We start from the raw sequence: 25,301 nt of genomic DNA on the forward strand, positions 1-25,301 counted from the left end.
CATTGTTGCTCTGCACACAGCTGTTGTCACAAACGTTGCACTCGCTTACGTCACTGTCATGAGACATTCTCGCAAAAATTTCACGATTTTAGTAACGCAGCGTTCCTACGGGAAAGTAACGGTAATCTAATTACCGTTTTTGCAATAGTAATCCCTTACTTTACTCGTTACTGTAATCTGATTACTTTTTTCAAGTAACGCGTAACTGCCCATCTCTGTTCATACTTAACCAAAGTAGCATTGTATCTAACCACTAATCAGAGACTGGGTTTTTAAAGTGTATCTTTGATCAATTTGTTGCTAGCAGCCTGCAAAAAGGCATCATTTGTTTGCATTGTTTTTTTTGTTATTCATCTGCTGGGGGCAATAAATGATCACACACAATAACATTATAAGTGATTCAAACTATGTTCAGTCTTATCTCAATCTTACAGGACTCCAGAAATCTATCCGTATGTGTAAGTTTAGTTTGCTCCATGTGTTTTGTCCTGGCAGACAATTAATCAAATATTCACCAGTTTGTGTGTATCCATGTGTCCTGTCCATGTTCTTGTTCTCTTTCTCCTCATTACTCCAGGACGGCACACATCCACGCATTAATGTACTTGGCTGAGTCTGTGTGCAGGTTGTTCTCCATTACATGTCTTTTAATACAGTGTACAACACACACAGACACACAAATGCAAAAAACTTTCAGCTTCTTATGAGGCTAAAGTTCAAGGTGACATTCTGTCATTATAACCTCCATGCATGCCGTAGATTCTGCTTGGAGTTCTGTTGCTAGTATGTTGCAGAGGGTGTCTTGAGGTAATATTCAGTTGGGGCTACTTTTAACTATGTTTTCCCATTTCAGCTCCTTAGACATGGTTCCATCTATCTGTTGTCCTGACTTGAAGTCCAATCAAGTGCCTGTATCTCAGATTTAAGTGGGCTGATGGGGATGCAGGTGTAGCCTGTTACCTAAGCCTTGATTGAATTTGTGCTGAAGAGCTGCTAGTTCTCCCAATGTGGCGCCACTGCCTGTACTCTCCTCATCTGTGCCTGCTGTTAGTTTCAGCGCTTGATTGATGATTTGATAGCAACATCAGTAGTCTGCATACAGAACACCTGAATATTTTTAGCATACGCCATCACCCAGTGAATGGTTGCAAATCAGGCTGAACGAGGCTTAGAGGCCCATTGCCTGATCAGAAGAGAGTATACTAACATAAATGGCCTGCTAATATGGATGATGGAGGTATGTTTGTTGGGTTTGAGATTACTAAGACTAGCTAAGCTAATCTTTTTTTTTTCATGATAGTTACAGTAGATAGAATAATTTATAGTCCTAACCTAAATCTAAAATAACCAAATAATTTTAAATAAAGACCTAATATTTATTAAATTAAATTACTAAAACTTAAATAATACATATGAAGTATATAATCCGTGTGTCTAGCAAAAGGATTTGCTCTACTGTCAATCCCTCTAAGCCACAAATGTAGAAATTTTAGCCCTTTATAGTGATAGATTTTTATGTACATCGACGTGAATCGTATCAATGAAAACTTGCACAAACTGCCATGAGACTGTGGGTTTTTTGTGTGTGTGTTTTTTTTTTTTTTTCTTTATACAAAGTCGTCATTTTAATTTTTTTCCAGTGAAAGTCGTGATTATTCTCTTTTGGCATGGACATGGACAGCGAGAGAAACCGTGGTCAATTAGTTACTGCTGTTACTTGTTTGAAGTCTGCTCCCTGGGGAGCATGTGTAGTTGGTGCATTGTAACATCCAAACAGCAGTGCATTCAGTGCAATTTCATCTATAGTGTTTTATCGTCCTTGTGCCAGTAGTTACTTTTTCCTTGTTAAAGTTTACTTTGGATTTTTTAGGTCAATGTAGAGGGAAAGACACAGTAGAACTCAACCCCAAAAAACCCAACATGTCTTTATAAGATGGTTTAACCTCGACCCGAACTCTTCCACGACATGCATTTTTAATTTCTCTTTGATATTTGGGCATATTGGGGCCCGATGAATGTAAAAATAAAGAATTGCCAGATTTTTTTTTTTTCTTACCTTATTTTTGTTTTTAAGAAAAATAAGAGCCATATATGAGGATATTCGTTTAAAGTTTTGATAGAACAGCAGCAGTATAATGTCCTCGTAAGTGGATATCAGGCCCATGTAGAGCACTGGTCACTCTTCTGTATAAAGTTGCTTCAGTTCATTGAGGTTCGCAGGCATTTGTTTATGCCACACCATCTGATTTGGGTTTTGCAACACATCGTTCTTTTTGTGAGCTATTTAGACCTTTCTTTGATAATGTGCATGGATCATTGTTGCTTTACCTATTGGACAGATGGCTTCACATTGGACTGCACAGTGTTTTTAGGTATACAAAGGAGTTCATGTTACTGTGGCTGCAAAATAAGTCCAAATTATTATACCTCCACCAACGTGCTTGACAGTTGGTTTGAGGTGTTTGTGCTGATATGCTGTATTGTGTATTATGTGTATTATGGGCAGTCATGACCACTTTGGTCTTATCTGTCCAAAAGACATTGTTTGTGAAGTTTTTTTGTCCTCCTGACAAACAAGCCATACTTGTTCAGTCTTTTTCTAATTGTACTGTCATGAATTTAATCTTTCCTATTGAATAAGCTTTTGATCATTTTTTAAAAAAAGTGATGCCCTAGTATATAAAACCTCAATATTTAAAGAGGGTATCCATTCTTTTTCACATTAATGTATAAAGTATAATAACATGGATTAGCCTGAGTCATCTGGTATATTTAGCAGAAAGTAATAAAACTCTTAATATCAATGACTAAGAATTTCATTGGTCACAAAATGTCCTCCTCTCTTAGGTGAGTACACTCTCTACCTCTTTTGAACCCATCTCTGTACTTATGCATTTTATTTATATTCAGTTGGAGCTTAAACTGTAGTTTTATCAGGGACACTTGAATGGTTACATAATGTTTCCTCTCTTGTTTTTGACATTACCAGGTTGTCATGACTTTTTCCTATGATTTTCTGTCAACTCTGGAAAAACCTATGATAGAGATATAATGGACACATGTAGGGAGGCAGATGTGCTTACGTAACATTAGATGTACATGGAAACCTGCCTGAATGACTTGCTGAAAGACTAGATTCAGGAGAATGAGTGCTAGCACAGAAGCTAATTTATTATTAATTGACCAAATAGTTATTAGCAATTTTATCAACAGGTGTAATTACTTCTCGTTTATATCTGTATATTCGACTTTTTTGGCATACACACATTGTTAAATGCATTTTCAACATCCAAAGTTGGAGCAACATCATGTTAAGCTTTATTAGTTAGCTACATTTAGCTGGAATCTTTTAGGATCTGTCCATATAGCGCAGCATTTTCTGTTTGTGTTTCCATTGATAGTTTAGCACAGTCTAGCAGGGGCTGTAGTCTGGTGTAGTGGTGTAGGTGGGGTTGCCAACAACTAACAAATAAGAGACCCTCTGGCATGCCAGAAGCACAATGCACAGAAAGCTGGGCATAGTGTAAATAAGTGCTGTATGTTCATGCAGCCCATGAGTGACCCTAGAAAATTTGCAAGTAGGTGTTTTTTGCCAGCTGGTCAGGAAATTTTTTCTCCAGTGACCAAATCAGGATGACATTTGAGCAAGTATATGACACTGGCAGTAAAGCAGAAGTTGACCTCTTTTATAGGTTATTCATCCCAAAATTGAGGTGCTAGAATGAGTCAGTTTATTATGTGATACAAGGAATTGTGAAGCTGATGGGGCGCTCTCACCAGCATATAAAAGAATGTTTTCTTATTTTTGTATTGAGCACACATCCTGTCTTTATTTTTTATGTTTTTAGATCAGTGCCACTTACTTTGAGTCTCAAAAAGAACCATTGTGAATTGGTAAAATAATATGTTGATGTGTTTGTAAAATGCATTGTGTCATCATTTCAACACAAACCTGCTATCTGCAGACCTAATCATTATTTATTCCCCCACTGTTGCTATGATTGTTCAGTTTCATTCCAGCTCGCTGTGTGCTAATGTCCATGTGGAGCAGACTGCAATGCAAACTGTGGATGTAACCATACATCTTAGTCAAAGTACATCAGCTGCTGGCCCTTAATTACATAGCAGTTGAACTCTGTTAGGAGGCAGAAGAAAAACGAAAGAAAGGAAAAGGAAATGTCAGCATACGGCTTGCTGAAGGCTGGGATTTAAAAAACAAAACAGACGACATGAGCTTCAGAGAAAGGAGAAGGGGATTAATTCTTGATTTAAGCTTTTCATCTATTCTAAAAATGCAAAGAGAGCTGCCAAGTTTTCTCAGCATGCTTAAGCATGCTTTCTCAGCTGCTTCTGATCGGTCTTGAGCAGGTAGCGCTAACCCATTAACAATGCAATTTATACCTGGGGATTGCTGCACTCCATAAAGGACTCTTTACCACTTCTTAACATTTGTTTCACCTCACCTTTATATTTATATTCCTCCTCTTTTTTCCTACCTTGCCGCTGCTGAACATAGAAAAGCTGTTGCCATGGTAACATTTGTGCCTGTGGGATTCATTTTTGTTGTTTTTGGTTTGTTTTTGTTTTTTTACAGTCATCTATGCATTTCCTTAGCCCACTGTCAGGTGGTAATTTTAAGTTTTTCAGTCATTTCACAAACAGCACTTTGAGTTGCTAATGCCACTGAAAGGTTCACCGTATGGACAGATGGGTTAAATGCCTTTTGTGCTGCATAAATGGGCAGGATGTGACTATTTTCCATTCTCTTTTTTTGGGAGAGAAGTGTTTTGGAAAATGCAACTGTGACCAGTTAGATAAGATTCTATGGCGTCACTCCCTGCTGGATATGCACGGTACTATATAAAGAGCTTAAAAAAAATAAACACTTATCAATAGCCAGCAAGAGAATACAGCTGTGTGGAAATGCACCAGCTGTTTCAGAGGTGAACAAATAAACTTGAACAAATAATCGCTTCAGGGCAGAACAACATATGCAAACAAACAGCACTCTTCTGTCTCTATCATGGGCACAATATTTCAAAACTGTAGACAAAAGTCATGATATTTAGCTATTTAAGGCTCAAAGCCAGATACCAAAAGCAAACAAGATCTCTCTGTCTCTATACGAGAAACTGCTGTGGTAGCCAAAGAATCCTGTTTTATTCTTTTTCTTTTGCCTTCTTTTGGCTGCTCTTTAGTGATTGACACAGCAGTGTATCTGCCTCTGTCTCGTCCATCCCTTGCATCCTCTTATGTCACACCAACCGTCTACATGTCCTCTTTCACAACATCAATGAACCCTCTCTGTGGCCTTCTTTTCCTCCTGCCTGACTGCTCCATCTCCAGCATCCTTTGTCTAGTATAGCCGCTATTCTTCCTCTCTACATGTCCAGACCGTCTCAGCTTCACCTCTCTAACTTTGTCTCCAAACAGCTCAACCTGAACTGTCTGTCTGATATTCTTATCCTGTCCATCCTTGACACTTCCAGTGAAAATCGTATTCATTTTTGAAAACTTCATTAAAATGCAGATAAAGGCAGCACTTTTGAGACTTCACAAAAGTATATGCAAATTGACCAGGAGACCATTTTCAGTATTTTGTCAAGAGCATTCTGATTTTTCATGGCCAGTAAAGCCAATGTTTTCATGTGCACGTATTGTTGTTGCATACATAATACTGTAAAAAAACAAACAAACAAAAAAAAACTGTTGTGATAATGACCTAGATGTTTCGGGCATATAATGAACAGGATTTTGCATGGAGCTTATTTTCTTGGTTGACTGTTGCTTGTAGATGGACTATAAAGTATGCTTGCTTGGTAAAACTGGTGTAACCCATTCCCTCACTGACCTGGGACTGCAAAAAACTGGCTTCAGTGGCTTCAGGACCTCCTGTTCGATCTACTCATGAATACAGATGAATCTTTCAGGTGGCTTTTAGTAAACTCCAAATGGGCTGTCATGTGTCTTTTATTGAGGAATAGCTTCTCTCTGGCCACTCTACCATACAGGCCTGATTGGTGGAGTGCTGCAGAAATGATTTTCTTTCTGTAAGGTTGTCCTTGCTCCACATAGCAATGCTGGAGCTCTGCCAAACTTGAGTTTAAAAAGTTGAGCTTTGAGGGTTTTTTAGACTGACATAGTGTGACAAACAATCATTAACTTTCAGTTTTTTAATGCAGTTTAATTGGATATTTATGGTAAACACCGTTGTCATTGTCTTCCTGTTGTCAGGTGGCGAGATGGGAGCATCGTACACGAAGACTCTCGGGGCTCTTTGGTAGCCCCTACCTGGCCTGTTGCTGCTTGGGCTTCGTCATTATACTGCTAAACATTTACCGCAGCCACAGGTGAGGAACACACTTTTAACCATAACAAAATATGGTTTGTTATCCCCCTCATCCAGTCCAACAATTTTAAATTTGTACGTCACCTTTGATTGAAAGAAAGCCTTGGTTCTCATAACATTGGATGGCAGGCCTTCACCAGTCCAGTGGTCACTTGGACATCATTGGACATATAAGCCTGTATGAATTTGTCCCCTTTTACACTCTTTGTTTCTGTTTCTTCTTCTGTTTCGTCCCACCTCTGTGCCTTCTTTTTCTGCTTTCTCCACAGCTCCTTTTTCCTTCCTCCTTGCTCTTTATCTGTGCCCACGGTTCTGTATGTGGCAGTATCACCCCACGCTTTACCACTTCCTATATGGTGTCCATACACCCACACCTCCCCCTGTGGGTCAAAATGATGACAAAGGATTCTCAACAAAGCCACACACAGACTGTATGTCAATGCAACAACAAGCCTTTTTTCCCCTCTCTCAAAGGATCTGTGTGATGTCTGTTGCTGGGCAACAAACATTTTGGGAACAGGCTGGTCCAAAGAGATAAATTGTCTTGCCAGTTTTCTCTTGTGCTCAGGAAGAGAATTTTTATCAACTCACCATGCATTCTGAGTAGCTAAATATAGCTGTGGGACAAAGCGATTTATTCACTCACTCATTCATTCACAAGAACTGAAAATGTGAATTAGGTGATTAAATGCTGTAATAAACTTGGATGTAGTCATATAAGGCTGCAAACAAGGATACTGAATAGGAAGCTGTGGTTCCATGTCTTGTCAGAGGAAAAAAGGCAAGACTTCTGGATGTCCTTTGGAGAGACGAGTTAAAGTGAAAATGTTTGGGAAAATCCATGTTTGATGAAAACCAAACAAAGCAAACCCAAACATTATGGCTAATGGGTAAATTTTCTCATTTCAGTGCAGCTAGCCAACAGTGTTTTAGTTTTAGTGACCTTGTTTTTCACTGAGTCAGCAGATCTGTCACTGCTTAGCTAACATAACTTAAGTCTATTAGCAGCAACCGACGAGCCAGCCAGTGACTCTAACTTTAAAGACTTATATCTTAGATCCTGCTTCACAGACAGCTGTGACAGTTTCAGCATAGGGCTCCATGGTGTAAATTGGCCTTAATACATGTACTGTTTCATGTCCACTTTAAGAGGGTTGTGCTTAAATAAACACTTGCAAACTGCAATTAACTGAAGCAACACATAATGAAGAAATATAGAATCCTATGAATACTTTTCTCTTCACAACTATATACACTGATAGTACCGTAAGTTTGCGGGCCATGAAGTTAAATGTTAGCATGTTCACTTCTTAATAGTACAATTAGAAAGGACCCTTGGGTTTAGCCCACACAGTCTGTAAATTTAGCTAATTATATTTAAAACCAAATGTATCCCTGACAAAGCAATTATTAGAGCGCATTTATTTAGAAATCTTTATCGTGAGGTTCGTGTAAATTCGTGCAGCAAACCTAGATACAACAAAGCCTGTCAGCTTTTTCAGTCAAACACCTTGAACTTCACTGCATCATGTACATGTAGCTGTGTAAAGGTGCAGGTTTCATATCCCTCCATGTGTCACTGCTGCTGCTTGCTTCAACTCCTACACGCCCCAACATCCACCTGTTATCTGAATGGATAATTACTCATCAACTATTTTCTTTGTTAGGAATAAACTTGACATTGTAAGGGAAACAAGCTATCCAAATCTACCTGATCCTGTGTACAAAATGCATCATTCATGTATCATGAATTAAAGGTGATTGGCCAGATTCTTTGGAAAGCTAAGTTCAGTTTCACTAGTCACACCCGTGCCTGATTACTGCTAAACATGAATCAAGAAATCGCTTGCATAGAAACTGTCTGACAAAGTGAATTGGGCTAATAGATCTAAAAAAGTAACACATTACACTGTGATATAAAGACATAGCCAAGAAACAAAGTCTTTTACATCTATCAGTGCAGAGTTACAAAGCTATCACTAAGATTTTCTGACTCCAGTGAATCACAGTGATTGCCATTATCGACAAACAGAGAAACCTTCAAACACCTTCCCAGAAATGGCCGACCTACCAACATTACACAAATAGCGCATCAATCACTCATCCAGGAGTAGGGATGGGTATCGTTTAGGTTTTATCCGATACCGGTGCCAAATCGGTACTTTTGAAACGGTGCCGGTGCTCAAACGGTGCTCAAACCGGTGCTTAAAGAATGGAGAACACAAAATTGGTCCAAAAACCTCTCATGTTCAGCTGGTTTTTTGTAAAAAGATAACAATGTTAGCCTTTTCTGCAGCTATAGGGCATATATGGTATCACTCTTGGCTGGAAGCAGTGCTTAATCAATGGAAAAAACACAAACTTTATCCAAAACCTCTCATGTTTAACTGTTTTCCACTTTTTCTTTGGTCATTTTAGCCTTTTTGGCCAGGGTGAAGGGAGTATCTGCCATCAAACAAGAAGACAGCCGCATATAGCTATGATGATGTTTGCTAGTTCACCTTACATGCATTAATGTAATAACGTGGTTAGCCTACTCAACGTAAATTACACACGAACATTAAGCTACTCACGCAGAGAAGAACGGCTGCTGCTGCATCATCATCCTCATCATTTCTGATACACTGGCAGGGCTAGGGGCCAGGACTCTCCTCTTCGGGGTTTTTGGGGGATATTGCTAACTCCGGGTCAGATAACAGGCAACCCACGCACAGTAGATGCGCTCGGTGTGAGGTCTCGCAGCAAGCTATCATACGGCGCATTTCTGGGCTTTTAAAAAAAAACGCTATGCATCGCCAGGTGTTTCATCGGATTTGAGGTGTTACCTCCTTTGACAGTATCACAGTATCAGCTTAAAGCACTTGTTGCAGGCTGCTGAGTTTGCATATTTTGCTGTGAAGTACAGCCAGACTTTTCGCCTTGGGCATTTTAATCTGTAGCTCTGCTCTAAAAGAACGTACGTACCTGGCCCCGCCTACTATCCTCGGAAACGTAAAATTATTGGCTAGAAGTGTATCACAGCTCAGGAAAAAAAAGCACCGAAATAAAGCACCGAAATGTGCGCTGCTTTTCAGTCTGGTTACTACCGTTTATGTCAGAACCGGTGCCATCATGGCACCGGACACCGGTACCCATCCCTATCCAGGAGGTCTCAGAATAACCCCGAAAAACATCTAAAGAACTCCAGACCTCACTTGCCTCCATTAAGGTCAGAGTTCATGATTCACCAATAAGACGGAGGCTGGGCAAAAGTGGGATCCGTGGGAGAGTCCAAGGAGAAAACCACTGGTGATCAAAAAGAGTACACATTTGCCAAAAAAGCTCCCCAAACATCTTGATGATCCCCAAAACCTTTAGGAAAATATTCTATGGACTGACGAGAGCAAAGTTGAACTTTTTGGAATGTTTGAGTTCCGTTACATTTATCATAAATATGAACACATCGTTTCATTTAAAAAAAAAAAAAGCATCATACCAACAATTGTGGCACCAGCATAGTACTGGTAGTGTGATGATCTGGAACTGCTTTGCTGTTTTGGGACGACCTGCCATAATTGATGGAACTATGAATTCTGCTCTCCACCAGAAAATCCTGGTGAAAGTCTGTCCAGTAGTTTCTGCACAGAAGCTGAAGCACAAAGTGTGAACTTTTAAATGCAATTAAGATTCTTTAGAATTACCTTAAACAGGCCGTTCATGATTGCAAAAATCTCCAATGTAGCTGAAGTGCCAGTTATCTCAAACACTTGATTGCAATTTTTTCGCCAAGGGTGGCACAACCAGTTATTAGGTTGAAGGGCAATCGGTTTTTCATATAGAACGTTGGTAGGTTTGGACAACCTTTTCCATTCCCTTAATAAATGATTTTAAAACTGCATTTTGTATTTACTCAGGTTATCTCTGTATAATATCAAATTTCTTTGATGATCCGAAACAGTTTGACAGATATTCAAAAAAATAGATTTTTGTGCGCGTTTAGAGGGCAGCACACAGAGGGCTCTGCTGTAAACATTTGAAAATAAATAAAGGTGAAGTGGTAGCTTTATATACAGTGGGGCAAAAAAGTATTTAGTCAGCCACCGATTGTGCAAGTTCCCCCACTTAAAATGATGACAGAGGTCAGTAATTTGCACCAGAGGTACACTTCAACTGTGAGAGACAGAATGTGAAAAAAAAATCCATGAATCCACATGGTAGGATTTGTAAAGAATTTATTCGTAAATCAGGGTGGAAAATAAGTATTTGGTCACCTCAAACATGGAAAATCTCTGGCTCTCACAGACCTGTAATGTCTTCTGTAAGACGCTTTTCTGTCCCCCACTCGTTACCTGTATGAATGGCACCTGTTTGAACTCATCATCTGTATAAAAGACACCTGTCCACAGCCTCAAACAGTCAGACTCCAAACTCCGCCATGGCCAAGACCAAAGAGCTTTCGAAGGACACCAGGAAAAGTATTGCAGACCTGCACCAGACTGGGAAGAGTGAATCTACAATAGGCAAGCAGCTTGGTGTGAAAAAATCAACTGTGGGAGCAATCATCAGAAAATGGAAGACATACAAGACCACTGATAATCTCCCTCGATCTGGGGCTCCACGCAAGATCTCATCCCGTGGGGTCAAAATGATCATGAGAACGGTGAGCAAAGATCCCAGAACCACACGGGGGGACCTGGTGAATGACCTGCAGAGAGCTGGGACCAAAGTAACAAAGGTCACCATCAGTAACACACTACAACGGCAGGGAATCAAATCCCGCAGTGCCAGACGTGTTCCGCTGCTGAAGCCAGTGCATGTCCAGGCCCGTCTGAAGTTTGCCAGAGAGCACATGGATGATACAGCAGAGGATTGGGAGAATGTCATGTGGTCAGATGAAACCAAAGTAGAACTTTTTGGTATAAACTCAACTCGTCGTGTTTGGAGGAAGAAGAATACTGAGTTGCATCCCAAGAACACCATACCTACTGTGAAGCATGGGGGTGGAAACATCATGCTATGGGGCTGTTTTTCTGCCAATGGGACAGGACGACTGATCCGTGTTAAGGACAGAATGAATGGGGCCATGTATCGTGAGATTTTGAGCCAAAACCTCCTTCCATCAGTGAGAACTTTGAAGATGAAACGAGGCTGGGTCTTCCAACATGACAATGATCCAAAACACACCGCCCGGGCAACAAAGGAGTGGCTCCGTAAGAAGCATTTGAAAGTCCTGGAGTGACCTAGCCAGTCTCCAGACCTCAACCCCATAGAAAATCTGTGGCGGGAGTTGAAAGTCCGTGTTGCTCGGCGACAGCCCCAAAACATCACTGCTCTCGAGAAGATCTGCATGGAGGAATGGGCCAAAATACCAGCTACTGTGTGTGCAAACCTGGTAAAGACCTATAGTAAACGTTTGACCTCTGTTATTGCCAACAAAGGTTATGTTACAAAGTATTGAGTTGTATTTTTGTTATTGACCAAATACTTATTTTCCACGCTGATTTACGAATAAATTCTTTACAAATCCTACCATGTGAATTCATGGATTTTTTTTTTCACATTCTGTCTCTCACAGTTGAAGTGTACCTCTGGTGCAAATTACTGACCTCTGTCATCATTTTAGGTGGGGGAACTTGCACAATCGGTGGCTGACTAAATACTTTTTTGCCCCACTGTATGCATCCTGAACCAGAACTATTTATCAAAACAAATTTGTTCAATTCAAAAATTAATTTGATGAAGTCGCTGGTTGGACTTAAGTGAGTCAGTTGTTGGGCTTGCAGGCAGCACTTCTGATGAGCGCTGCACATGTGAAAGTCAACAAAATATATTTGAGCAGGAATGCTTTTAGTGTCTGTCCTGTAAGGTAATGACTAAGTGAAACACTGAATCCTTGGAAAGTGGAAAATGTTTTTTTTATTTAGTATTTTTTGCTGACAAATTATTTATCCTCTTTTTGTACTTGCTTGCAAATTCTGAAGCACGGTTTTCTTGATTATTGAAATAAACCTTCCTTGAAGGTCACATTTCTAATAATTGGGTATATACAGTCTATTGCATAATGTTTTCTGCAGTTTCAACAAAAACCTTTTAGAGTCTTATGCTAGGTTGGATTTGGGAATTACAAATCTCTAGACAACATGCAGCAGATCTGGGGGATATAACAGTTAGGGAGTCAACTTGCATAGCCCCATACAAATTATTGCACTTTTTATTGAAACTGCATGGTTGCAGCTACCAGCATAAAAGTCTTTAACTTTTAATCAGTGTAACCTGATTATAAAAATGAGGCAAACAAGTTTAGCTGCTCTACTTATTACAAATAGCTGTGCCAACCAACTGGACCACTTTCAATTGCATGGCGATTGCACAGGTAGCCTTCTTGGAGGCAACCTGTCTCCAAACAGTCGTAATCTCCCTCACATTAACGGTCTCCGTTAGACACTCTCATTCTCAGACAGATTGGCAAAGGTTTGCATTTAATTACTGTCTAATCTATAAACCCAGACGGATTGTGAACACATTGCAATCAGTCCAAGTCAGTCTGTAGGTCTGTGATGTGTCTCTCTGCAATATGGGACTTGAGTCAACCTTTGCTTTTATATTGGAGTATAACCAAAGTACAACCAGGTGGCAAAGGTTCCCAAGCACCAATCTCATTTTGTGTCTATGTCACTAGATGTAGATGAATTTCTGATTAAAAATCTTTAAGCTTCTGGCCGGACTCTGAGTGTAAGTAGTTAATATGTGCTTCTGTTAAATTATGAATGTCTATGCATGCAGACAGTAACAGACTTTGTGGATTTGTCACAGTTAATCGCTGTATTATCATAAACAGATTGCATGTAATTGCCAACTTGGTGGAATTTCTTAACAAACTGATGATCCACTAAAGGTGGTTTGACTTTGAGTGATCACTGACCTTGTTCCCATCTTCAAACCAACCACTTCAGTCGCAACAACAGTGGAGTCCAAGTTAACTGCACAGTTTCATTAATTTTGGCCATAGCAAAGTCTCTAACCATTACTTTCGTAGTGTGAATGTAGTATTAAGGTCCTCAGTTAAATAAAGGTGTTGTTTGTTACATCTGGGGTTTTTTGCTGTTCTGTTTTTTCTTTTTCTAGTCAGGACTCTTTAATATTATTAAACACAAAAATAAAGACCTATTCTGGTATTTATATAATGGCAGTTAAACCAGTAAAATCATTTTAAAAATCATTAAAAACCATCTGTTTTGTAGAAGAGTTTATTATTTGACCGATGATGAAACCACAACAGTGTCACGCCGGTGCTCCAAAATGAACTTTGTAAGGGAAATCAGTGGGACTTTAATTTAACAAAATTGCTGCAGAAATGTGTAGAATAGCAAAACACCACAAGTAAAATAGATGAGGTTGAATGACGTATTCACCCGGTGAAAAACTTGATTTAGCGCTAATTACCATAGTAACAAAGACAGAGTAAAGCTGTTAGTGAGCAGACATGAACATTAATGAATGTTGGGTTTGGGTTTTTTTGTTTATCAATCAAAGTGACTCATTACCCACATATTTGGCACGTGGGCATTGTTCTGGTCAATTCAAGCCCACTAAGTCAGATAATATACTATTCATTGTTTATGACAAAATAATCTTTCCTTGAGTGAGAGCACGATGGCATGACCTGTAGAAAAGGTCTAGCTGCCTGGTAGTTGAAACAGGACATTTTAATCTTTGTGGTATGTGTTCTAACCATGCATCCATTTGTTCACCTTGAATGCACCGTTTCTATTTTTAGAGTTGAAGACATCAGTGCCCTGCTTGCTTTTTCTACCAATGCTACAGCCTCATTTCTCAACTAAAAGCTTACATTTGCTAGTTCTGCTGCTGTTCATATAAAAACTTTATCTTACCAAAAAACATTTGTATTCATATTGTCTCTCAGCATGCCATGAAGAGTGATGAAGTCAAAGTACTATACAAGACACATCTCCTGGATGCACTGGTACGCATCTTCAGTGATGTATCCTGTGGTCATCAGGTGTTTCGGGTCTCACAACATCATACACCCTCACCCAGGCTCACAGCCTCGATGGCCCTCTTCTTGGCTGCCCCAGCCACACCCAGCCGGCCTAGGACTCTGCAGAGTGATCGTCCTGCAAAGCCCCTACAACCCACTTCTATGGGCTCATAGAAAGTCTCTCAGCCCCTTCCCCTGCACTCCTGCACTAGTTCCTGGTACTTTGCACGTTTCCTTTCATTGGCCTCCTCGATCCGCTCCTCCCAGGGCACTGTGAGTTCCAGCATGATCAGCTGTTTTGAGGCCTCAGAAATAATGATCATACTCAATATAGTAGTACACATTTTTTTAGTTTTCAGCAGAATCACTGTGCTTATTGGTTGTTTATGACAGCGGTCCCAAACCCCCAGGCCACAGACCGGTACTTGTCCGTGAGTTGTTTGGTAGCGGGCCGCAAGAGTTGAGGCTTGGGTGTGAAAGTTATGGTTTTCTTGGTTTTACTTGTTTTTTATTGTTTTTGGTTTTTTTTATAATTTTTAGCGTTAACTTGGTTTCCCTGGGTGTTTTCCTGTGTGTTATGAATAAATCTTCTTTTTTTGGTACTAGTACTGGTTTTATTTTGTTGTATTTATCCGTGAGGCCAGTCCGTGACAATATTGTCGGACATAAACCGGTCTGTAGGGCAAAAAAGGCTGGGGACCGCTGGTTTATGAGACTACCATGGCTGTGTTCTGATCTGCTGCTCGGCCAGTTCAGCAGATTTGTCCTCTGCAGGAAAGCGCAAATAGAAACATGCAATTCTGCTCTGCTCACCACAGCAGATACAATGGTCCTCTGTGGAAAAACAACAAAAAACCCACCTAAAACATTATTACTGTTTTCAGTCCCAGCTAACAGACACACTGACCAATTGACCTTAAAGCCTCTTTGTTGTGCTGCTAAATTGTCCGCCTAAATGACTTGCTTACAGTGCTAATGACCTGATTGCCAGCTACGCCTTTTTATAGCTCTGTCAGACCAAAATATAACTATTTGACAGGCATGCAGGATATCAAGGGAGTTTATTTTTATCTGCCAACCATACAGCACTGATGCTCTCCACTGATTAGGCTTAATGATAAACCTTTAGGGAAAGCTCTCTGAGCTTTAACAAGTCAATTTTGTAATTAACTGTCTATGTTTATCTTTCCTGCTATTAACACAGAGTCGAGAGCAAATGACAGATTTAGAAGTACTAAATATAAAAGGGTTACACATTCAGTCGTACAAATTGCTCTGAATTTGTAACATGAATATATCAAAAATCCATGTATATAAATATGATTAATGTTTGGAAAAGGTTGGCAGCAGGTATTGAATTGGTTGTCTGTACAGCTCCGTTTGCTGATGAATGAGAGACAGCCTGTACTGAACATGCCTGAGAAGACAAACTTTGGAGTGGCCAAACATGAGCTACCTTGAACTGTGAGTCAGGGTTCCTAGGAGCAGCCCTGAGTCATGTTACTAAAGCTTTCAAAATTTTGTCCTTTACTAAATGACGTACTTTTAGTAAGTGTACATGTACCTTTGGTTTTACTTCTGCAAGTACAAACTGGCTACAGAGGCTTGTGTTAAAAGCACTGTTGCTCCCTGTGCTCCACAGACACTTACCCATTTGAGAGTTGTTGTTTTTTCTTGGGTGGGGGTAAAGAATCTTTTTGTTTTTAATTTAGGCATTGTAATGTGATTATTTTTGGGTGATGCAATATTAAAACCAGGCATTAACAGTCTACATTGATCATCATTACACAATGCAAGTTACCAAAGTTGTTCCTTAAAGTTGTCTGCAAAGAACTCTTTTAAATGTTGGACAATTATTTGCCCAACATCATCCTGAACTCTGAATCAAGATGCATAAGTATCTCCGCAGAGCGTCACAGAGTTGCTGTCCACATTTTTGACTGTTTCAGTGTAAACACAGAGCAGCTGAGACTAGCAGGAGTAGTAAAAAGATGGAGGGCAGTAGCTCCTCTTTTCTGTTGCATTTACAGTTGAGAGTAATACAAGTTGCTGCAACAGCTGCCTGTGTGATCATGGCAACAACAGAAATCAAAGCGAGAGAAATGCTACACAAGCAGATTTTATCTGTGATGCGTGCAGTGGACACACAGCAGAGAACAGATAGATGAAGGGGGATAGAGCAGGGGTGGGCAATCTCAGTCCACGAGGGCCGGTGTCCCTGCAGGTTTTAGATGTGTCCTCGAACCAACACAGCTGATTTAAATGGCTAAATTAGCTCCTCAACATGTCCTGAAGTTCTCCAGAGGCCTGGTAACGAACTAATCATGTGATTCAGGTGTGTTGACCCAAGGTGAGATCTAAAACCTGCAGGGACACCGGCCCTCGTGGACTGAGATTGCCCCCCTCCTGGGCTAGAGGATCATCAGCTTAAAACTTAGTAGACAGTTATCAGTGTTTACAATTTTGGTAGAACAAGGTAATATATGTTGCTTTAACAGAATGTGAGTGTTAAAGTAAAAACACATAAAAGGAACAGCCTTGATGGAAAATGTTTGTAGAGACATTTGCCACAGAAAACATCAGCTTCAATAATCCTGCTTTTTCTGTAAAAACATTGGAGCTCTGTTAAGTATCCCCTAAGGGAAGATGCACGGTTAAAGCAATGTGCACAGAGCAAACAGGATCCTGCAGAGCATTTCAGGCTTGTTGACACATTCCTTAAAGAGTCAGAGTAGGCCTCCAGGCTCGAAAGAAGAACTCATTTAAGCCCATAACCGATGGACCAGAGGTGTCTGTCAGTCAAGACTGCTAATCTGCAAGAGGTGGCCTCCACTGAATACAATATGTTGGCCCCCATCTGTAACTAAGTCTATCAATTTTTTCTGACTTGAACTAAATGTGGTACATATATGATACATGTAGGAGCCAAAAGTAAGAGTTCGTATTATGCACAAGGTATCTTTTTCTTTTCTTTTTGTCAATTTAGTTCTCTTGTCTAAATGGACATCTCTATCTGAAGTTCTTATTAATCATCTTAAAAGACAACATTTACTTTTCACAGTCTCAAAGTTCTTAAGTTGTCTGGCACATTTTCAAGGATGTATTTGGAGATCCAAAGAGATCTTCATCTTAGACAGATTAAAAAAGACTAGTTGCTGTTTTCTGGCTAAATGAAGTCAACAACTAGTTGACCAGAGTAGACCAGACAGCAGCATTTCCTCGTGAAAGTTGTGAACTGATCTGTGCAGTATTTCTATTTGCTACTGGCTTGTAGTCCTGCCAATAGTAAGCAAAACTATTCGTCACCATTCATTACAAAACATTCAGTGGTCAGTCCCTGAGACCCACTAACCCCCTGCTCACATGCCCGTCCCCCTGACCCCTTTTCCTGCCTCCTTTCCAATCCAAATCTCAGCAGTATGCTCTGACAGACAACCTTACTTAACAGACATCCCAGCAGTTGCTCTTTGTGTCTGACGTGGCAAAATGCCACATCACATTACACTTCCTGCTTCCTTTTGCAAAAGGAGGAACGGCATAAGATTCACAGCACGGACCCCGTAACCTAGTTTTTTTCTTATTAACCGCAAACCTAGTTTGATTTGGGAGCCATTTTCCTCGGCAAGAAGCACACTACATTCAGACCAAAAGCTACAGGTGTGTTAAAGCTTACGCACATATAGACACACTCAAACGCACACATGTACATGTATGTCATCAGCCCCAACACCTGTGTGGATGTTGCCTTTGAAATTCTGGAAAGATATTACTTTTGAATCCCGTGGCCAGGTAACAATTCAGATCAGCTGGCTGTGAGAGTCCTCATAAAATTCAGAGAACTGTAGAATGTAAAAAGATCCCAAAACATAAAAGTCAGATAATAAATCGGCAGTCACTTCTCCCAGGTTGCTGTAATGTAGACTTTACAAACCTAATCCATGACTTGTTCTTTTTAGAAAGAAGAGGGTTTGCAGAACATTTCCTTTTGGAGAAACGAGCCATAATTGTATAGTCTTTTTCGGATTGTCCCATCGTGAACTTTAACATGTCTTAAAATGGACTAAAATTGTTTCAAAATGGTCTTACAGCAAATATTAGTTATTAAAGATCATTTTGTTGTCTTTCCTTTCAGTAGCAGCACCTGCCTGGTACTTACCAATTTAATTCACTTAACCTTCCTGCCTTCTTGGGACCTTTTTGTGCCACTGCTATGTGTTAAATGGCTGCCATTTCCACTGTGTTCAGTGGAATATAACCAAACTTGCCACAGGATAGTTTTTACCTGTCAATGTTAATATTCCAGTGTGAATTCCTTAAATCAGCCTAAAATGGCTGAGCAGCAGAAATCCCCACACCCATCACCCTGGGGACCATTTTCTGCCCATTGACTTCCATTATAAACGCTATTTTTCATCCCCAAATTATCATTATATGATTTTATTTTTTCTTCTATTCTTGGATGTCAATGAAGACTCAGGGCCTTGAAGTTTTAATTTTTAAATTGCAAAAAAAATGCAAAAAAATAATGGCAGGTCAAAATGTATGTTGGTGCCAATCTTTGGTCCATCTAAAGGCCTACTTATAATGACAATCACATATTACTTCAACTGGTTTTTTGTGGAAGTATTTAGTTTTGTTTTTTGTTTTTTGGGGCTTATAACACAGGGCGCTCATGTAATAACACTGGGATTTGAAGGGTTAAAACAACGAAAATATAATTAAAACTTTACATGAATATTTCAGGGAGAAGTAGTTTTACAAGGTTGGCTAATTTAAAGTGGAATAAAATATGGATATATGGTCTTTTTATGGCGTGGCTGAGAATGGTCCCTAGGGTAATGGGTGTGAGTTTTTTAAAGGATGGCAGGAGGGTTAAACATTAAGGATCTAATTAGGTTTTCACACATGGTGGCTTGGTGTTGTTAAATGACTAATCAGACAGGGTAATATGTTAAACGACGCCATGTGTTGTTGTTCAACTGAGGTTGTATTTACCTAATAAAACAGGTTTACCTTCTTTTTTATGACTACGGTATGTGAGCCAAATGCTTGGTTTCAGACAAAACTGTGAATCATGCGACCCTACAGCCCTTGTATGTTCCAAGAATAAAACCAGACAGCTTAAAATGAGAATAACAGCTCCGCTCTAAGTATTTGATACTTTGTTACATGATGTATAAATGTTGCATTAGTGATTCTCAGTGAATTAAGTAAGGAGTGGTTTAGTCAGTATCCCTACCTTAGTCTCATGAACTTGCCTTTACCCTTTAGAATGGTGTTCATATATAAATATGAATTGTCCACATAAGTTTATGGAAGTTGTGCTTCTAATAAATCATAGAGCAAGCAGTGTCTGAACAGTTATTCAGGTGGCACTTAAAGTGGTAATGGTCTGTGGACAAAGTCTCACTGTGAATGCTTTACAATTGAAATCGATAATTGCATTCGTAGTCAGAACTCTGCTAGTATCATCTTTTCATAAAGGCAACACAAAAACCCAGTGGAGCATCTTTTAAAGACCCTTTCATCCTTTTAGAAACTCTTCATTCAAACATTGTATGAAAGCACAAAATGCAAAATAATTTTTTTTTTTCAACGAGCACACTTGCCCGACACACAACCCTCACATCATCTGCCAGTCCTGCAGTTGGTGACTAGCTCGATAAATGATCAAATTTATTTTGGGGACATTAAGAAGCAAAATGAAAATGTGTTTTCAAGTATTATTAGAGATAATTAGGTAGAACAGTTTGCAAATCATAGACCTTTAATGGATTACTCTTGTTCTGGATGTATTTCTGTTCAAAGATATCAGAGTAAGGACAGCATGATGGCGTGTTGGTCAGCACTTTTGCCTCACTGGATCCTGGGTTTGAAACCACTATCTAGCCACCGTTGTACTGTCAGGCTATCTTATAAAGTCAGGTCAAAGCTTTACAGTATAATTCTGAGAAACCTAGTTTCCACTCGAGAAAACACCTGATGACAACAGCTTTGAACCGTTAGATTGTTCGGACAGATGCAGATTAAGGCTGGGCCACTGGAGATAGAAAAGAGTGGAAAGAGGAAACAGATTCTACCCACTTCAGCAGCTTACTAAGCTGCTGTATGGCTAAGGTACTTTACATGTGCTACTAAATTTGAAGCCAGATATGCTAATGTTATGTACAAGAGCAAAATCGTATTTTTTAGCATGAAAAAATGCTGCAAGACATTAGTTCTCCATTATTATGTGTTCAGTTACAATACCTGGAGCATCACACAGCATGCCACATCCAGTATGATGTGTGCTGCATGGATGTTACACACTTGTTGTATAAGATAACAACAAATTTGTTATGAACAAAGTCACGACAAGTGTGGGGGTGGCAGCTGTATCTAAACCTGTCCTTATACTCTATTTTTGTGACATTACAGGTGACAGCTGCACCTGTGTTACAACTGCATGCTTCCAACCCTCCAATTTGTGCTGCCCTTACGCTGGCCTTTATTGTACTGGCTGTGTCTGTGTTCTTGAAGTGGTGCATTGTTAGGAGATAAGCTTCAAACCTTTCCACTCCAAAACTTTTCTGTTTTGCAATTGCAGCAGCATGCTAATCTCCCTGTTGTTTCATACAGTATAGTACCACTGTATATTCAGGATGTAAGTTTAGGATATTATGGTAGTATTATACAGGCCTTAAATAAAGCAATTGCTCTACTTTTCTGCTTTTGCTGTACTGTGTATATAACCACTATATTCACCATAATGGGACCTGGTCACTTGTGATTTCTTTTTTTTTTCCTGTAGTATGACAGTGGCAATGAAGGCCCAGGCCAGGTGGGAGGTGATGGAGAGGACGGAGGTTTTCTACGCTGGGATAGGTCTTATGGTGTTTGGTACCCTTCTCGTAGTGAGCAGCTTCCTCGCTCTGGGATTCACCGGAACCTTCCTAGGTGAGTCCCAGACACAGTGTCAGATATTAAATGGACACAAAATAATTTTAGTCTAAATATAACTTCCTATTAAAGAATACTGTACACATCACTGAAGAACAAAGATTTAAACTGTAAGCATCTATCCAGACTGGCATATATCAGCAGACGCTTGATTGCCATTGTTCCCAGAGGGTGAATCCCATGTTGTGGTGATTCCTCTTGTGACACTAAATGGTTTACATATGTAGTTTTTAATACAATTCTTTAACAGGTACTGAATAGATTCTTGCAGGCTGTTAACACACTAACCCAACCTTCAGATGCTAACGATCAGAATTTTATCAAATCAAGCCAGGTGGCTTTATTGTGCATGTGCAGTGATACAGTACACAGTGACACGAGACAGCGTTCCTCCAAGACCATGGTGCTACATATAACAGACAATCAACACATGACTACATAGTACAAGTGCAAGGAAGGACGTAGAGACACTGTTGGGCCTTCTTAGTTAAGGAGCAGGTGCTGAGGGACCAGGAAAGGTTCTCCGTCAAGTCAACGCCAAGGAATCTGGTGCTCTTGACGACCTCCACAGAGGATCCATTGATGTTAGGTGGACAGTGATCTCTCCGTGCTCTCCTGAAGTCAAAATTATCTCTTTTGTTTTGTCCGTGTTCAGAGGCAGGTTGTTGACTCTACACCAAGCATTAGCTGTTGCACCTCCCGTCTGTATGCTGACTCATCACTCTTGCTGATGAGACCCACCACGGCCGTGTCATCGGCAAACTTGATGATGTGGTTCGAACTGTGCATTGCTGCACAGTCAGCAGAGTGAACAGCAGTGGGCTGAGCACACAGCCCTGAGGGGCTCCAGTGCTCAGTGTGGTGCTGTTGGAGATGCTATTACCGATCCGGACTGACTGATGTCTCTCCGTCAGAATGTCTGGGATCCAGTTGCTCAGGAATGATTGTGTTGAATGCAGTTTGGCCCTCGCTGTTCTGAGGGCTGCCTTTTCGCCTGCTCTGAAGGCGGACTCTCAAGTCTTTAGCAGCTCACACACCTCTGCAGTCATCCACAGTTTCTGGTTGGAGCGTATTGTGATAGTCTTGGACACAGTGACATCATTGATGCACTTGCTGATGTAACTGATCATAGATGATGTTTACTCCTCCAAGTTGGTGCGGTTGCCATTTGTTGCAGCCTCCCTGAACATGTCCCAGTCAGTGTGCTCAAAACAGAGATGGCACCTCACCTTTCTCAGAACCGGTTTGCAGCATCAGTGAGATTGTGGCTACAATAGCATGTAGATGTTAGCATTTACCATAAATTATAATTTTGCTCAGGGTTAAGCATTACAAAACCCCAAGCATGGCCTTAAACACTTGTTTTGTGTTCACTTAACTGCATTAATTATAATAAAATCATATTTTTTTACAAACTATAAAACTATAAACTTTACAAACTATGAGCAAACAAAGCACCACATTGTGCTCTTGTACATGAAAGCTACAATAAAACAGCCTTTAGTAACATTAAGGGATCACATGAGACACAGGAAAATGCAAAAGAGGACATGTAGTTCATGTCTCTACATAAGTAAAGACACATGAACTCTGACACATTTGAACAATTCATGCGCCCCAACATATTTCTCTGAATATAGTCGTTTTCATAATCATGATATGGCGTGTCCCAATATCTTCTTGTTTCCTTCTGAGACAAACACCTTTTCTTTTGTTCAATGTACTCCTGAACACATGCAGGCATTGTTTCAAATGAACATGAGCTCAAGATTGCCAGGACCATTTGGCATGCAGTAGCTTCTGTTTTTTTAGGTCAGTCGACTAAATGAGTCATCTTCAAGAACCAGGCAGATTGTCTGAGCTTCTTCAGCATATTTGTCCATCGGTGCACTGAAATGCCCTCAGTCCATCACTCCGCTTCAAACTAATCACTATCTGTGACAACAGAAGGGAGGCAGGAGGAACAGCAGGACGTGCCAGGAATGTGCATGTGTGATAACAGGAGTCTACTTTGTATTTGGAGTGGACAAGCCGGTCGCAAAACGCTGTTTGCAGGTTTCACTCTCCAACCATTTGGAACAATAAATTTTGCAGTTATAAAACAGGAACAATTCAACTTTCAGTATACCTTCAAATAAAAAGCAGTAGTAAAAGCCACATGTCTGGCTGCTGTTACATTTGATGTTTGTGCATACAGTCCTTTGAAAAACTATGGACATGTTGGCTCCTTCCATAGGATAGGGGGTAAGTAGCAGCCAGGCATTACTAATCAAATGCACATGAATAAATAATAATAAGTGTAAACTCCCTGTTGATAACCAGTTAATCAAATGCAATTAATTAGCAGGGAAAATTGATTGATGATATGCCAAAATGTCTATAAAATCAGAGGTTTTGGCAGTTTGGTGACGTGTAGAAATGTTTTTCTTTTCCCTAAATTTAACAATTTTATCTCATCTTGCGTGTTACTATGTTCTCTGCACTTTCATTGTACTGCCTGTCTGCTTGTCTAGTAACAATAAAGTGAATTGAATAGAATATTATATTGGGGCAGGGATAGCTCAGTAGGTAAAGTGGTCGCCCCATGATCGGAAGGTCGGCGGTTCGAATCCACTTAACGGCTACCCTGAGGTACCCCTGAGCAAGGTACCGTCCCTACACACTGCTCCCCGGGCGCCTGCTTAGTGGGCTGCCCACTGCTTCACTGAGTGAATGGGTCAAATGCAGAGAAAAACAAGTAATTTCCCCATGGGGATCAATAAAGTATCCATTATTATTATTATTATTATTATTATTATTATTATTATTTATCTGTTCCTCCGTAACCATGTCATAGACTGATAAAGTCATAAAGAGAAACAATTACTTGAAGCTCTTGAATCATGGGATGTAATTCATTTTTCACAAGACTGCATAGAGAGCTGTGAAAACTCTTTTTAAATTGTATGTTTAATCGAACATTCAATTTTTTTTTCTACTTTGAATACAAAAAATCTGAATGAACTGAAATGTTTTAACCATTTTTTTAACGATCGGTTGCACAAAACTGAGAAGTTTTCGACAAATGACAATAGCGTCACAGTAAGTCTCTTTCTGTGGTCAACACTAGACCTTTAGAAAACAAAAGATCGCAGCAACAAAATAGGACATCAAGCAAGAATTAATGAGATAAAATAAAACAACTAAAAATTAAAAAGGTGCTTTTTGTGTTTATAATGTATAAAAATTGTAAAATAAAAAAATGTGATGACCTCAAATTACAGAAACAAAAGTGTAGATGGTGACAATTAAAAAAACAAAAAACAAAAGCTACTGACCAGTCATAGGAGTCACTACTGGTTTATTTAACATTTTCTTTGGTGTGTGGGGAGACGTTGACATGCAGAATTTTAAACAGTGTTATTATGGCAGTGGATGACCTTTCAGCTGGTGGAATAAATATGTGGTATTGCTACCCTTAGCAGCAATAGTTTTACGGCATGTTTTGCAAATTTCTGCAATTTGTTCTGCATCCTCCTTGTGAAATCAACACACATGCTCAGCGCAGTGCGCCAGGTAGAAACTTTTCCGGGTGGGAAGGGGGGATTACATGCAGACAGCTTAATATTCGCAATTTATACTCGATGATTACAAAAAATCGAAGTGCAAGACAAGAGTGACAAGGAAAATGTGGTGGCTACTCTATGATTGCCTTGATGTTTTTCGCGTTCAGAGACTAGTTGCAGGTTAGTTGCAGTGACCAACGGTTCACCAGGAGGTTATGCTTGCAACATCCTCAAACTTTGAATGACCACTTTCCATTTGCTTTGTAAGCACTGTCAAACAGAGAGGTGAAGGTTTTCAAATAATTGCTGTCTACTTCATAAGTGCCACCATTTTGCATGTGTGATAATTACGATGACAATGTAGAATCAGATAAATAAGGCCCCAGACACAGAGGCCTACAAACAAGTCTGCATCCATCTGACAACCACTGGGGCATGAGGGTAAAATGTATACGCCCTGACCAATTCTGAGTGGGTAATGGTAATTGAT

At 39.9% G+C, this 25,301-nt stretch overlaps 1 protein-coding gene across 1 annotated transcript in view; it reads left to right on the forward strand.

Annotated features, from left to right (window-relative positions):
* The window catches only part of pemt (phosphatidylethanolamine N-methyltransferase), a 77,813-nt gene that overhangs the window by 24,992 nt on the left and 27,520 nt on the right, over nucleotides 1–25,301 (forward strand). The window contains exons 3-4 of the mRNA XM_085465559.1: nucleotides 6,235–6,350; nucleotides 21,118–21,263. Coding sequence (XP_085321685.1) covers nucleotides 6,235–6,350; nucleotides 21,118–21,263 — 262 coding nt within the window. The remainder of the gene's footprint in view (nucleotides 1–6,234; nucleotides 6,351–21,117; nucleotides 21,264–25,301) is intronic.

This window comes from Copadichromis virginalis, linkage group LG8 (assembly GCF_057382275.1).
Source record: "Copadichromis virginalis isolate Kocher_CV1m ecotype Utaka linkage group LG8, C_Virginalis_male_GT1.1, whole genome shotgun sequence".
Taxonomy (NCBI): Eukaryota; Metazoa; Chordata; class Actinopteri; order Cichliformes; family Cichlidae; genus Copadichromis; species Copadichromis virginalis.